We start from the raw sequence: 14,923 nt of genomic DNA on the forward strand, positions 1-14,923 counted from the left end.
TAGACAGGTGTGTGCCTTTCCAAATCATGTCCAATCAATTGAATTTACCACAGGTGGACTCCAATCAAGTTGTAGAAACATCTTAAGGATGATCAATGGAAACAGGATGCACCTGAGCTCAATTTCAAGTCTCATAGCAAAGGGTCTGAATACTTATGTAAGGTATTTCTGTTTTTTATTTTTAATACATTTGCAAACATTTCTAAAAACCTGTTATCACTTTGTCATTATGGGGTATTGTGTGTAGATTGATGAGATATACAGTACCAGTCAAATGTTTGGACACACCTACTCATTCCAGGGTTTTTCTTTATTTGTACTATTTTCTACATTGTAGAATAATAGTGAAGACATCAACACTATGAAATAACACTTCTGGAATCATGTAGTAACCAAAAAAGTGTTAAACAAATCAAAATATATTTGATATTCTTCTAAGTAGCCACCCTTTGCCTTGATGACAGCTTTGCACACGCTTGACATTTTTTGGTTACTACATGAATCCATATGTGTTATTTCATAGTTTTAGTGTCTTCACTATTATTCTACAATGTAGAAAATAGTAAAAAATAAAGTAAAACCCTTGAATGAGTAGGTGTCCAAACTTTTGACTGGTACTGTATATATTTTTTAAAGCCATTTTAGAATAAGGCTGTAACGTAACAAAATGTGGGAAAAGTGAAGGGGTCTGAATACTTTCCGAATGCACTGTATATTAACATAGTGAAGATATTGAGAGTTCTATCCCATTTTACACCCCACCAATCATCCAGAATAGATGAACAGATTCGAAACACCATTTTGCCTACTGTATAGTGCACCAATACAATGTCAGGCCGCCCACAACACAAATACAACAAACCCCTCAATTACTCAAACATGCCACAGAACGGATAACACATCCAAGAAACCACAAGGCGTGTAAAAATCCAAAACATGTTCCAGACTTGACATCAAATCAAATCAACAACATGCCATGCACACACACAGACCGGGCCGAAAAGAAGGCATGACAGCTCTAGGCTGAGATGAAGGAAATGAAGATGAGATGAAGGAGAGGGCCTGCAGGTTGTGGAATGTCAAAAGACAGATGAAGAGACATTTCTTATTTATCACGGATATCATGGCTCACTGAAAACACTGTTGTCAGTCTCTCTCTGCTTGTATGGCCGTCTTAACTTTTCAGCTAAAAGGGGGGATTGTATTGATCAACCAAATAAACCAAACTATAACCCAGGAATTACCTACAACCCATAATTTAGAGAAACAGTTAGTGTCCTAAGAAAAGCTGCCCCTACGTGTGAGTGTATGCCATGCCAGAGGTTCTCTATCCACCCAGTCTAGTCAACCCAAGGTCTTTGTAATTAATGGATGAGGTTGGTTTTAGTATCAGCTGTGCCTGTTGGCCCACATATTTACACCACGCACACACAGGATCCTGAGGAGAGCATTGTTTTGACATTATTTGCGTCTTGCAGGAAACTCAGTGTTGCTATTCCAGGCACTGCTGTGGATTTGCTCTGCAAACGACAGAACAGCTTTGGAAAAATAAACAACAAACTAGTTGTTTCGGATGAAATTAGTGTTTAGCTAATTCTAGCGTGTGTGAGCGTATTCTATCATTCTCAAAGTTGATCTTTGTACTAAGTAGCACAAACAGCATGATTCAGACCTCTCAGGGCTGGACATCCTCTGTCTCTCTGGTGTCCCTGGAAACTAGGGTAGTGTAAAAAAAAAAGCCCTTCCCTCTCTGAGGTTTAAAGGAAGTGCAGTGTGAGTCCCTTCTCATGAAAGGCTTTAATTTGCCCCAGGTCTGGCCATCCATGAGGCTGCCCACTCATCTGAGACACTGGTCTCTCCATGCTGCGTGTATGAGTGTGTGTCTTCACATTCGGTATAGTCACAGATCCATGACGGTGGGTATATGGTTAGACGTTCAGAAAGCAGTGGCAGGTCCTTTGTTCACAACGTGGTCTGTAGTTTGATGGTATCTATATTTTAAGGCAGGAAAGAATACATGCATACACTGTAGTCAGGTTCATTGCTACACTACCAATGAAAAAATAAGAAAACTGCACATGAACATTTCTACTCAAATCTTTTTCAAGCGTGCTATTAGAAAGAACACAGTAATGTCAGCTTCAGAGGTTGACCCATAGAGATCCTAGTATTCTAATTTCTAATTCTATGGGCTGACCCTACAACTGTGAGAGGTCACAGAGGTTAGCGGTCACTTGGGTTAAAGGTCACAGTGGGAGGGGCATCTTTAGACCTCAGCTGCTGTTTTGGGGAGCTACTGATGATGGCACAGGGAATGCATGACTGGGGGAGGGCAACGTATGTGTGTGTAGCCCACTCACCCTCCTCAGCATAGCGTCTCTGTGAGACAGGGGTCAGACAGTGGGAGTCAGCTGTGGGCTTTTGTTCCCGGTCGTCCAGTCTGGCTAATCCTATCAGGAATCCGGGATTGTTAGGGAGAGGAAGAAAACAAGTGAAAAGGCTTTAGATAGAAAGAGGGTTACTGTGCAAGAAGTCATTGAGACATGCTGTATGTATGTATGTGCCTGAATGCTTCACAGCCACTGTAACATTGTTTATTGACCACATTTTTTTATTAGAGTAACCTGTAGAAGAGATCACAACTCATTTCCTACACTCTGAAAGTGGATTTGTTTGGAAGGATGTTGCAGTTGTTAATTATTAAGTAAAATTAAGAAAGTTGGAAAATGTTTTCCCTAGAACTTTCAAATCTCTAAATCTTTCTAACTAATTAACAAATATCCAGTACTGTACAAATAGATAACGAGATATACTTGTATTGACACAGTGACACACACAGTGCTCTTGGGTAAAGTAGTCACTGGGCTCCTTCTGTGAACAAAGTAGCTTAACCCCAAGGAGTAAAGGCAACATGTGTGACTGTGAGGCCCTCTAATACCCTCTGTCCCACACGCTACCCCTCTCCTTCCACATGTGAGTGTGTTTGTGTAGTTGTGACATGACCAGGGGGTAGTGTTGCATTCCTCCGGGGCAGAGCAGCAGAAAGGCCAGTGGCCCCCCACCACTTGGGGTTGGAAAAGTGAAAGAGGGGACCGAAAAATAGGGTGGGGTTTGAGGGGTGAAGTGGTTTGGTTGAGAGAAATGCCAGCAGGGGGGGGACAGACGCCATAATAGCCTGAAATTCACAATTTCTCCACGTTTCACTGGCATCTAAAAGTTGTGACCTCTGTATGGTTGGGGTATAGGTACTAGGGGTGAGGGTCATATTGGGGGTTGAGATGGGGCACAACCATGCTGCCTTTTGGTGAAAAGGCAGACAGGACGTCATCAGATGCCAGAACATTCCTTGATAAGAAGTTCACAATGTAAAGGAACAGTGGAATAGCGTAACCAGACCAGGGATGTCTTGGCTGCAAAGTTGAAAATCCCAGTGGCCAAATTCTAATTCTTACAATCTAGAGATTATCTCCTAAACTCCAAGTAAAGTAAACAATAATTTGGCTCCATCAACTCACTTTAGGTAATAACATCACTCAGAAATAAACGGGACCTACCCAGTAACTGGTGGGGTGTGTTTAGATATGAAATAGTAAACAATAGAACTATACATCATAAGATCTCTCTCACCAGACCAGTGAACAGTATGAGCTTTATCTTTATAGCAAATTCATCTGACCATTTTCCAGTTAGTTGATAACATACAATAATACTGTACATCCAAACATTCAATCAGCAGGAAGTCAGATTGTTACACATCCACATTTGTGTTCAAGGCAATAAAATAATATACACAGTAGACACACCACGTCTGCTATGAGGATCCCGTTCCCCTCTAGCTCAGTAAGTGCAATGCTCCTTCTGGCACGTTTCGCTTTCACCATGGCGAGCAGATCAGCCTTTCCTGTGACACCCCCAGAACCCTCTTCTCTGTGGGTCATGACCTCATACTGATTTGAGACATGGGGCTCAATTAGCCCACAGAGAGGGACTTGGATCCCACCCATCCATGAAACTGTATTTATACTGTGCTATATGGGCCAAGGTCTGTGTTAACCTATGCTCTAGATCAGTATACTGAGGGAGATGGTTAAGCCATCATACAGTTTCTACGGTCCATATCACATTCTGCGCCAAAGTTCAATGTTATTACATACCCCTATTACTACTAAATGTTTCAAGTGTATCATTCCTTCTCTTAGTAGATGGTAACTTCAATAATTATACATCAATAAAATATCATTTAATAAATGTGTTACATGACACATTCAAAAAACAAAGACAACAGAAAAATGTATTTACATGAGATTAAAAACACAAACCCTCACAATACACTTACAAGAAACAGTACAATATACATATAGGCATCACAAAGTGTCCTGAACTGAAAATACGAAACATTGGAAAATACTCATCATTGGCCAAAACAGGTGAAGCACAAAATAGAGATTTCTCCATCACATTGAGCATGAACCTAGTTGTAATGTCATATAGTCTCTTCCAGCATCTACAGATTTCACATATCAATTTCAGGAACTTTATCCATACATCAGTGTGTCTTAGTTAGCTCACTCCTTAGGACAGCAGGGTGATGAGGGCATCCAGAAACTTAGTCCTGTCCTCCATCTTTAGCTCAATGACTGCAAAGGCAAAACACAGGTAAGTATGAGCATGTGTATTGCTCAATTTGAGCTGTTATGGCTAGCAGGTGCGAGGGAAATGTTTTTTTGAACACCTGATGATGTAATGATTAAAGCTGTAACAATGACTAGAGAAAGCACCTGTATGAGAGCCAAATAAAGTACTGAAATATATGTACGAAACCAGTGTACTGCTAAACAAGGCCCATCTGTAGTGTGTCATGTCTGCCCTCTTGTGGAAAAGATATACATTTACAATAACATTTTACTTACTAGAGGTGTCGAAGTGGTCGTGGAGAGTTCTGGAGCTGGTGCTCTCTGCTGCTTTCTCAAACGCACGGCCAAAGAAACTATTGGAGAGGGGGAGAGAGCGAGAACAAAAGGAAGATTAAAATTAGGATTTGTTTTAGTTTTTCCCAAAACATAAAGAACATTAAAGTGCTTGCAGAGACAGGCACACAACTTATGAACTCACTTCTTCTTGTCGGATGTCTCAGACTCAGGTGGGATGCCTAGAACGATGACAGTTCTCTTCTCCACATCCATGGGAGCAGCTATGATCAAGGGCAGCAGCTTACATCGCTTATTCCTCGTCTATGTACAGGCACAGGCAGACAAGCAAGAACGATGCAAAAAACCATAAACAAACATCTAAAACACTGTCATTTTTGTTTGAAACTAATTGAAGACCAGGGGCAATAGAGCTAGACAGGGCCTTGGATAATGGGTAAGTGAAATACTGAGTTACTCACAGAGCGTACAAAGGCTTTGAGCAGGTACTTGCAGAGCAGGGTCAAGGCCATGGGTTTGGAGAACAGCTTCACATCAGGAGTTCCCTGCACAGAGATGGAGGGTCATAGGGAGGACATACCACACACTAGTGTTGTCACGATACCAACATTTTACAAACAATACCAGGCCAATGCAGACCTAGCGTCCGGTTCCCCCCATCCCACGACACTTGTTCCCGTTTTCTAAATGTTATGCACATGTGTTACACAAAAAAAAAAACTTTCACTAATGTTCAAATTTCTACTCAACTTCAGTATACTGCACACTGTATACTGCATAGAATGGCTGATTTGCTCATATTTGCAAAGGCCTACCTGTGATTTGGCTGGAGGAACATACATGCATAATAATCTGCATGTCATTATGGCAGTAAGGGGAAAACCCTGCATGAAACCTTTACTCTTCAATTAACACACATACTAACTCTCTCTCTCCCTCAAACGCGCACACACACACACCACTCTCTCTCCTACAAACACATTGCTCCCAACATTAAAACCGGTATGCACCAAACTGAATGTAAGGACTAGAAAGAGAGTTTCGGCTTACATTAGGCGTTGCTTCAATGCATCAAATGTAAGGATAAAAAAAACAGATCAGGGACAGCATTCCCCCTCATCACCACTACATTATGTTTCAACTGATGGAGGAACAGATGTACAGGAAGAGCGAACAGAGAGAAACAGGCGAGTGAGGACTGATAGGGGATGCGGCAGGCTGATTACTGCTGCCACATGATATGCTCATGAAAGTCAAGTGGACATTATTGGACCAGCGCATACAAGACATTAGTTGCCGTTGCTAAACTTTTTTTTTTATACAGAATTTATCAAAAATGTAAAATAGACTTTATAGCCATTTTATAACAGGTGCCATCGGCTTCTTAAACAGTAGGGCCAAAACATTTGGTAGTATCATATGAAGTGGTACTATGGTATTCTAAAATGTTGCCATCATAAGTATCATGACATTTTGGTACCGTGATATTACAGTGGTAACAGTATACTGTATAACACACACCTCCAAGAGGTAGCAGTAGAGGAAGGGTCCTTGTGACAGTATGAGGTTGGTGCAGATGCAACTGGCTACAGTCTGTTGGATGGCCATCAGCTTCTTCTTAGCCAAATCAATGCCACCATGGAGACGCTCCAGGTTACTCCTACAGAGAAAAGAAAACAGGATGGGATCATTCCAACACCTGGGGTGTATTCCTTAGTGCACACCGTAGCAATTTTTGCAACCAAAATGTGTTACTATTGGACAGAATTCAAATACCGGTAGGTCCCTCTTAGGGTTGGTCGAACCTTTGTCCTATCGTGATTATGTACTCATAATGGATGGGAGACCAGATGCTGCTGGAAGTGGTGTTGGGGGGAGGTACGACGACTAGGGGGCACTCTTCCCTCCGGTCTAAGGAGATTCCAATGCCACAGGGCAGTGAAGGGGATATTGCCCTGCGTATGGTGCAATCTTTCAGATAGGACGTTAAACAGATGTTCTGACTCTGTGGTCATTAAAAAAATCCCATGTCACTTATCATAAGTGTAGGGGTATTAAACCCTGTGTCATGGCTAAATTCCTAACCTGGCCCCATTCCATCATGGCCACCTAATCATCCCCCTCATTCCTAATTGGCTTCCTCACTTGATAGGAGATGTGTGGTGAGAATTCTGGCAGAAAATGGTTGCTGTGCATCACCCTGGTGGGTGCCGCACATTAGTGGTGGATGAGGTGAGATTCCCCCTACTATGTCAATTGCTTTGAGTACTTCTGGTTGGTAGAAAGGTGCTTTATAAATCCAACCAATTATGAAAAATGACGGGGTTCCTGGTGAATTTGCTATCACAAAAGTGGTCCCCGGCCCCAAAAAGTTTGAGAACCCCTGGCCTAGCCCAAAGGTCATATTCATATTGAATGGAGAGAAGGGAATATAGCAGAAGTTTTTTTTTTTTTTAAACAGCTAGACAATATAGTCAAGGAGTGTCAGTTATAAAACGTAATAAGTTTAAGCTTTAACGTCCGTGCATCCGACAGAGCTAGAAACAACATTTTCTGAATGAACATTTTGCGCTGCTTTGGTGTAATTCTGTCTAGCCTACATTCCTCTTGCGTTCTGCTGCCCTATACAGCATAAGCTATTTATTGAAATAGGCTATAGCAAACAGGAATAGGCAGATTACTCTGAATGTCACTCGTGTGCTGCCCTGTCCTACCCTCGTTCTTTAGGCCTACGGCGCAGCGCCAGTCAAGTTCAAATGGGCTAAACCACCATTTGTCACAGCACTAGGTTGTCAATCGTCGATGGCTGTCAATCGTCATCGATAAACGTTCCTATCGTAATATCGCCCAACCCTAGTCCCTCTCCCGTTTGATCCCGAGTGAATAAACACATGGGGCGAGCAGCGTGAGCTCCCAAGACTCTGTGCTCTCTGTGAATCATTATACATTGTATCATGAGCTCAACAAGGAATAAGAGAACCACCCAGCTTTCTGGGATTGTCCAGTACACCTCCTCCACCAGGACAGGCAGTCAAAGGCTTTGCTTATGGGGAGTGTGTGTGCGCATGTACGTGTGTGTACCTGGAGAGGCAGTCGAGGGCCTTGATAAAGTTGTCGCCGGGGCTGTCGTCCTTCTCAGTGCTCTCCAGAAGGGCGGCAGCAGCGTGCACGATATCACTGGCCAGGAAATGGTTCTTGAAGCCAAAGTGAATGCCGAAAGTCTGGATACGGATGTCCTTCATACTGAAGGGACAGAGAAAACAGCATTAAATGAGGGCTATAGACCCTTTTCTGTGTTTACAAAGATTGCCACACAAGGGCGATGCGTGCAAGTTAGTGGCAGAACAAGTGGGAGTTCTTATAATTTAGAACGCCAGCAAAAAAAAGCCTCTATTTACATGTTGCTTATGAGTGCATTTCACACTACAACTGCTGTACCCAAAACAGTTATTTTCCAAAGATCGCAAACAAATGGAATCTTAGCGACTGTTAAAGTAAGAATCAAAACATTGTATGCGATAAGAACACCAAAGTTATTTTGTTCAGGAGTAATAAAAAAGTGAATCTAGGCTATGTCGAACGGGCGCAGATGGCAATGGCTTTCTTACTGCTGCCAAGAGTTGCCCGCATCTGTGCGTGACATCATTGTGTCGTGTACTGGAAAATAGTCTATTGGGCATATTAGGAGAAGGGCATATTTTATTCATCATATACACAGAGTGATTGATAATGGGGATTACAGATATATTTATGCAATAGACAAACACTCTTACCCGTATTTGTTGGAGGATTCTTCTATAACTTCTCGCAGGTTTTCTTTGACTGACATGTCCATGGAGTTGAACTTCTGCTTCACCTGCTTCAGGGGCAGGCTGGACAACACAATCCATTGTTATCAATAAATCAAAATAACAAACTGCTGCCCATCACTTTTGATGAAGTGACATTTGTCCTTCAGAGGCTACAGACTAATTGTAGCTTACATTAACTAATTGATTAGTAATTGATATTCAAGAATGCGAGTCACGCATGTCCCTAAAGTGATCATTTGATGGAGATCCTATTCTAATTGACAGTCAGAACTTGGGGATAGCATACCCCATGTCAGCGAGGAACTCCTGGAGTTTCTTCTGGCCATGCATTGACCAGAGCTTAAAGTTGCAGGAGGTGTAAGAGGAGTTACAGATACTCTCAAACAGAGACCAGTGCTGGTACAGGGCCAGACGCAGACTGCGACAGGGTGTCAAGGGGTTAACACACAGAGAAAGGCATGACAGGGAGGGACGTGAGGGTGACAGTCAGGACAGCATACACACAGCCACAAGAATGTGGCAACGCTTACTAATAACACGTCAGACCCAAATTAAAAAACTAGGGCCGGGACAATACCAGTATTGCGATACTCGTTAGTAACGAGGCAAAACCAGGGCAAAAATGAAAACCTCCCTTTTAATTTCTTTAAAATCCTGCAGTACGTAAACTAGTGTGCTATACCTTGGAAAATAAACAAAATGTGACTCTGGATGACAACGTAATTATGTTTGTTTCCAACATTAGGGCTGTTTTCCTAAAGTTAAATCCACCTCGTGTCTTCTTTCCTTGCCACGATACTGGTATCGTCACAGCCCTAGAAGACACCACAGCAACAAAATAGCTGAACCAAAGATCTCAAAAAGTTAGGTCTCAACTAGTTGTCATGCACAAGTCTGAGCTCCCCTGGTCCTTTGGCCAGTGAAGATAAAGGATACTCGTACTCGAAGGAGATCCTCATGCAGTCGATAGAGAGAGAATTATCCTCATCCTCGTTCCGGTGGTTGTGACGTGAGACGTGGCGCTGCAGAGTAGCGATGTCTGTTACATACTTCATACTGGGAGGCACAGGAACAATACACGGAAGTTAGTGCTCGTGTAAGACATGAGCTTTGTATTTTTCAAAAACTTTGTAGGCATCCTAGATGTTGCATCAGATTTGAAGTGTTATAGAAGAGAGTTGGAGTTAAATATTCTTACTGAGTGATTTTATCATGAACCCACTGGTCAGTCAGCCCAATGATGGCCCACCTGTCCAACATCAAATGTTTAATATAAATTGTAGTGTCATAGTTTGCACATGCAAATAAAATACATGTATATAATTTTACAAAAAACATTGATAAATTCACTTACCACAGCATATCTTTAGTGTCCTTAGTCAGGACCCATGCCAGCTCAAATATCACCATTGCAGCCTGCACAAATACATATACACACACACGTTCAAAAGTTTAGGGTCACTTAGAAATATCCTTGTTTTTGAAAGAAAAGCAACATTTTTTGTCCATTAAAATAACATCAAATTGATCAGAAACACAGTGTAGACATTATGAATGTTGCAAATGACTATTGTAGCTGAAAACAGCTGATTTTTAATGGAATATCTACATAGACTTACAGAGGACCATTACCAGCAACCATCACCTCTGTGTTCCAATGGCACATTGTGTTAGCTAATCCAAGTTTAGCATTTTAAAAATGCTAATTGATCATTAGAAAACCCTTTTGCAATTATGTTAGCACAGCTGAAAACTGTGGTTCTGATTAAAGAAGCAATAAAACTGGCCTTCTTTAGACTAGTTGAGTATCTGGAGCATCAGCATTTGTGGGTTCGATTACAGGCTCAAAATGGCCAGAAACAAAGACCTTTCTTCTGAAAATCATCAATCTATTCTTGTTCTGAGAAATGAAGGCCATTCTATGCGAGAAATTGCCAAGAAACTGAAGATCTCGTACAACGCTGTGTACTACTCCCTTCACAAAACAGCGCAAACGGGCTCTAACCAGAATAGAAAGAGGAGTGGGAGGCCCCGGGGCACAACTGAAAAAGAGGACAAGTACATTAGTGTCTAGTTTGAGAAACAGACACCTCACAAGTCCTCAACTGGCAGTTTCATGAAATAGTACCCGCAAAACACCAGTCTCAACGTCAACAATGAAGAGGCGACTCCGGGATGCTGGCCTTCTAGGCAGAGTTGCAAAGAAAAACCCACATCTCAGACTGGCCAATAAAAAGAAAAGATTAAGATGGGCAAAAGAATAAAGACACTGGACAGAGGAAGATTGGAAAAAAAGTGTTATGGACAGACGAATCTAAGATTGAGGTGTTCGGATCACAAAGTAGAACATTTGTGATAAGCTTAAAAAAAATGAAAAGATGCTGGAGGAGTGCTTGACGCCATCTGTGCTTGACTGTATGGTACGTAAGAAGTGCCCATCAATCCAATCCAACTTGTGGGAGGTGCTTCAGGAAGCATGGGGTGAAATCTCTTCAGATTACCTCAACAAATTGACAACTAGAATGGGTCTGCAATGCCGTAATTGCTGCAAATGGAGGATTCTTTGACGAAAGCAAAGTTTGAAGGACACAATTATTATTTCAATTAAAAATATTTTTTTATAACCTTGTCAACGTCTTGACTATATTTCCTATTCATTTTGCAACTCCTTTCATGTATGTTTTCATGGAAAACATGGACATTTCTAAGTGACCCCGATTTATTTTTTATAAATAAAAATAAATGAAAAAAGTTTGGGATCACTTAGAAAAGTCCATGTTATTTATATAACATATACACACACACACATAACTGTTCAAAAGTTTGAACTTGCCTACTTATTCAAGGGTTTTTCTTAATTTTTACAATTTCTACATTGTAGAATAATGTATGTATGTATGTATGTATGTGCGCACACACACACACAGACAGCAAGTTTCAACATAACCAATATATAATCCATACTCACCGAAGTCCCATGGTATTCATATTGCTCATAGTCAAACAGGATCTCACGTCTGAAATGAAACGTTTCAAAAGTCAATGTCATAAGACTGTTTAAACCTTTAACGGGGCAGTGTGGTTAAAAACATGCTTTACCTGTTGTAATTATTATTATTTTAAAAAGGCCACACAATGAGATCAAAATATCATAATTTTCACAATTTCGGTGTTAATGCCCTTTTTGTGTAAGAGCCCTCTTTTTTTTTTTATGCCTGGAAATTCAGCCTGTTCAGATGGGATGGAACTTCTGGCCCACATCATGACAATGTGATCTGATTATAAAGAGTCAATGACTGTTCATCTGGGTAAGGGGGTGGGCTCTAGATCATCCTATCAGCCAATTAGGGCTGTGTATGTAAACATCTTCAAATTTGTCTGTTAACGCCCACTCGATCAGACAGAGCATTTCAAGGGCCAAAGTAGGTTCAGGGAAATAAATTATACAAAATATATTTGAGTTATCTTCAATAAATAAACAGTGATTTATTAACCAAACAGTGATGATTTAAATATTAAATTACAAAAGACTGCATGGGGGCTTTAAAACGCTAGAGAAACTTCACCTCCTTGCCTCCCACTCTCTCGTTGCTCTCTGTCGCTCAATCCTCCTCTCCACTTCCCCCTAAAACATGGGAACATGTTGGTATAAATAACAATACATCACTGCAAACTTGATCGGCTTCGTCTACTTTTTGTGGTAATCAACATTGTCATATGCAAATCAAATTACACTGGGCAAAATAAACATTAATAAGAAGCAGAAATATTGTATCCACCTTGGATCAAAGGGTTGTTAAGTAGAGGTGGGATGGGATCAATATAATTTTTATCATCAACTTTTGTAGCATCAATATAGCTGGTCGATATGGACAAAAGGCAATTTATCGAGATATGGATTTAATTGATGCGATAACAAATAGAATGCTAAGTTTATAAAAATAGTATGTACCATTTATTTTATTATCCTTTAAACTACTAGTTTGATGGTTGTAGTCATCAATTGTCCCATTAACAATCACCCATATTAGCAAACTTATTTCATATCAAACTTTACATTTCTTTAGTATAGGCTACTTATCGTAATGAACAATATCTTCAAAATGCCTGCAATAAGTGATCGGTGTGGTCAGTGTCAATTTTTGGTTTATTGTCTCAGCTCTACAGCATAGCATACCTCATCGTATCGCCTCCGTTTCCCAGAAGGCTCAGAGCCTCCGTCACTCTCATTCCCAGAGTCATCGCCGCCTTCCTCCTCTTCATCGCGGAAGATATCATCATAGGAGGGCACTCCAAGGTCATCATCCTGCTTTATCATCAGCTTCACCTGGGGGGGATTGTGGGAGATTGAGTTCAAAACACTGATTGACACTGGCTCTTCATCTGGACAGCAACTTCTGTGCTCATTATCATCTCAAGGGCAGTATCCTAAAGGACTTTTCTCATCTGAAGTCACCCAACTGCTGCCAAAGTGAAGCAGCCCCTTGTGAAGAACTAGCCCAAACGTAGACCTCTTTATTAATAATTGAACTTAAGAGGTTTAATTGTATTGCATAGTGAATGCATTCGAGATAACTCGCAATCAAATGACTACCTATGTAGCAGCACGTGTTCCACGTTGGAATGTATATCCATAGTTGGTAGACAGTCCTTCTTAAAATGTTATCCTTTACATGAACGAGCAGTGCATAAGAAACTATTAAGTTCAATTGTTAGATGCTACCACCCCCTGCCAAATCAAAACCAAAGATGGATTCCATGTTGTGTTCTCGCGTTGCACGCACACCTGTGTGTCCTAGCTAATCAGCCTCACAATACGGGCACCGTGCTGACACAGACAGGAAGTAAAATGGAGCGTGTGCGCGCAAACACTGAAATCCATATTTGGTATTGATTTGGAGGGGGTGGTAGCATCTAATAATTGAATTCGTTCCTGGGAATAGCGTGGCGATGCATTCTGAATCAGAACCACCCACGGATATACCTCCCGACGTGGGAAAAGCATCAAACAGGCACAGACAAAGATTGGTAAATAAGTCACACAGTGAGCTAGTTTTATAAGGCTAGACCGAGAATAGAATACTGGTCTAGAAGCTGGGCTAGTGATGGACCAGCGCACTCAATTACAATTATTGATTGACTATGTCCTAAATGGCACCCTATTCCCGATATAGCGTGCTACTTTTGCACTATGTAGGGGAAAGGCTGTCATTTAGGATAGACATTGACTTCTCACCTGGGTGTCATTGTAGACATTAACTACATCCACAGGTCTGTGTGTGTCACAGATGAAGAAGATGGAGTCTTCCTCTGGCTGAAGGGTCTCCAGGAGATCAACATTGGCCCCACAGTTGATCAGGACAAAATAGCGGAACTGAAATGAGAGCAAATAACAGACACCTTCATGGATGTTTGTAGTTTTCATAATCCTGTTAGACACATTAAGGTGAATTCCAGGGTATTCAGGTGTGGACAGGTGTTTCACATTACCTGCTCCTTGTGCTCTAAGAAGGCAGTACCAAGGTCTTGCCAACCTGTCACTGGCACCAAGGTGTACTGGACCTGGTCACAGTGAAACAGTGCCTGGGTAGATGGGGGTGAAAGAGGCAGTAAGAAAACATGTGAATTAGACAAACATGTAGCAGATCAGTTAACTTATTTGACAGCAAAAGATAGGGCCCTTGACTTACCTGTAATATCTTACAGGCGCAGAGTGCATCGATATCAGATGACACCAGGAGGGCAACTCTCTGAAAGTAATGGAGAAACAGATCAATAGTCAAGACACAGAAGTTTGTAAAAGTAACGTTAGCGTTAACATCCTATTTTATTTAGCAAAAATAGCAGGCGAATAATTAACGTTAGTTGACTGAAAAATTGTCGGTGGTATTCCTATTTTCACCCCTCTCTGCGGTTAGATAACGCGTTAGTTAACAGGAAACTAAATGTAGTGTTAGAAGTTCTTACCTGGTTGACAACAACGTCGTAGAATTCCTTTCTTATGTCCGTAATAAACATTTTCCAATATATTCGTGAGGTTGTATAAAAACAGAAAAATATAAAATAACTTTACGTGTACTTTATTATTGTTCAATGCAGCCACAAGCTTTTCTGTCGTATGGTCAAATTGTCCTTGTTGGAAAAATGGCGCCAATTCGCACTTCAGCTGCCGAATGTTAAACA

General features: G+C 41.2%; 1 protein-coding gene across 1 annotated transcript; it reads right to left on the reverse strand.

Annotated features, from left to right (window-relative positions):
* Window positions 1-4,218: 4,218 nt before the first annotated feature.
* cdc45 (CDC45 cell division cycle 45 homolog (S. cerevisiae)) lies at window positions 4,219-14,867 on the reverse strand. Its single transcript, XM_038984543.1, has 18 exons — window positions 14,708-14,867; window positions 14,431-14,490; window positions 14,231-14,323; window positions 13,977-14,114; window positions 12,918-13,067; window positions 12,307-12,365; window positions 11,709-11,757; window positions 10,095-10,156; window positions 9,939-9,989; window positions 9,677-9,796; window positions 9,027-9,158; window positions 8,702-8,800; window positions 8,010-8,171; window positions 6,450-6,588; window positions 5,390-5,473; window positions 5,113-5,231; window positions 4,911-4,987; window positions 4,219-4,637 (listed from the first exon to the last, which is right to left on the reverse strand). The coding sequence occupies exons 1-18, from the start codon at window positions 14,756-14,758 to the stop codon at window positions 4,573-4,575; spliced, it is 1,710 nt and encodes a 569-aa protein (XP_038840471.1). The 5' UTR covers window positions 14,759-14,867; the 3' UTR covers window positions 4,219-4,572.
* Between the last annotated feature and the right edge of the window lie 56 nt (window positions 14,868-14,923).

This window comes from Salvelinus namaycush, unplaced genomic scaffold (genome assembly GCF_016432855.1).
Source record: "Salvelinus namaycush isolate Seneca unplaced genomic scaffold, SaNama_1.0 Scaffold248, whole genome shotgun sequence".
Classification (NCBI taxonomy): domain Eukaryota; kingdom Metazoa; phylum Chordata; class Actinopteri; order Salmoniformes; family Salmonidae; genus Salvelinus; species Salvelinus namaycush.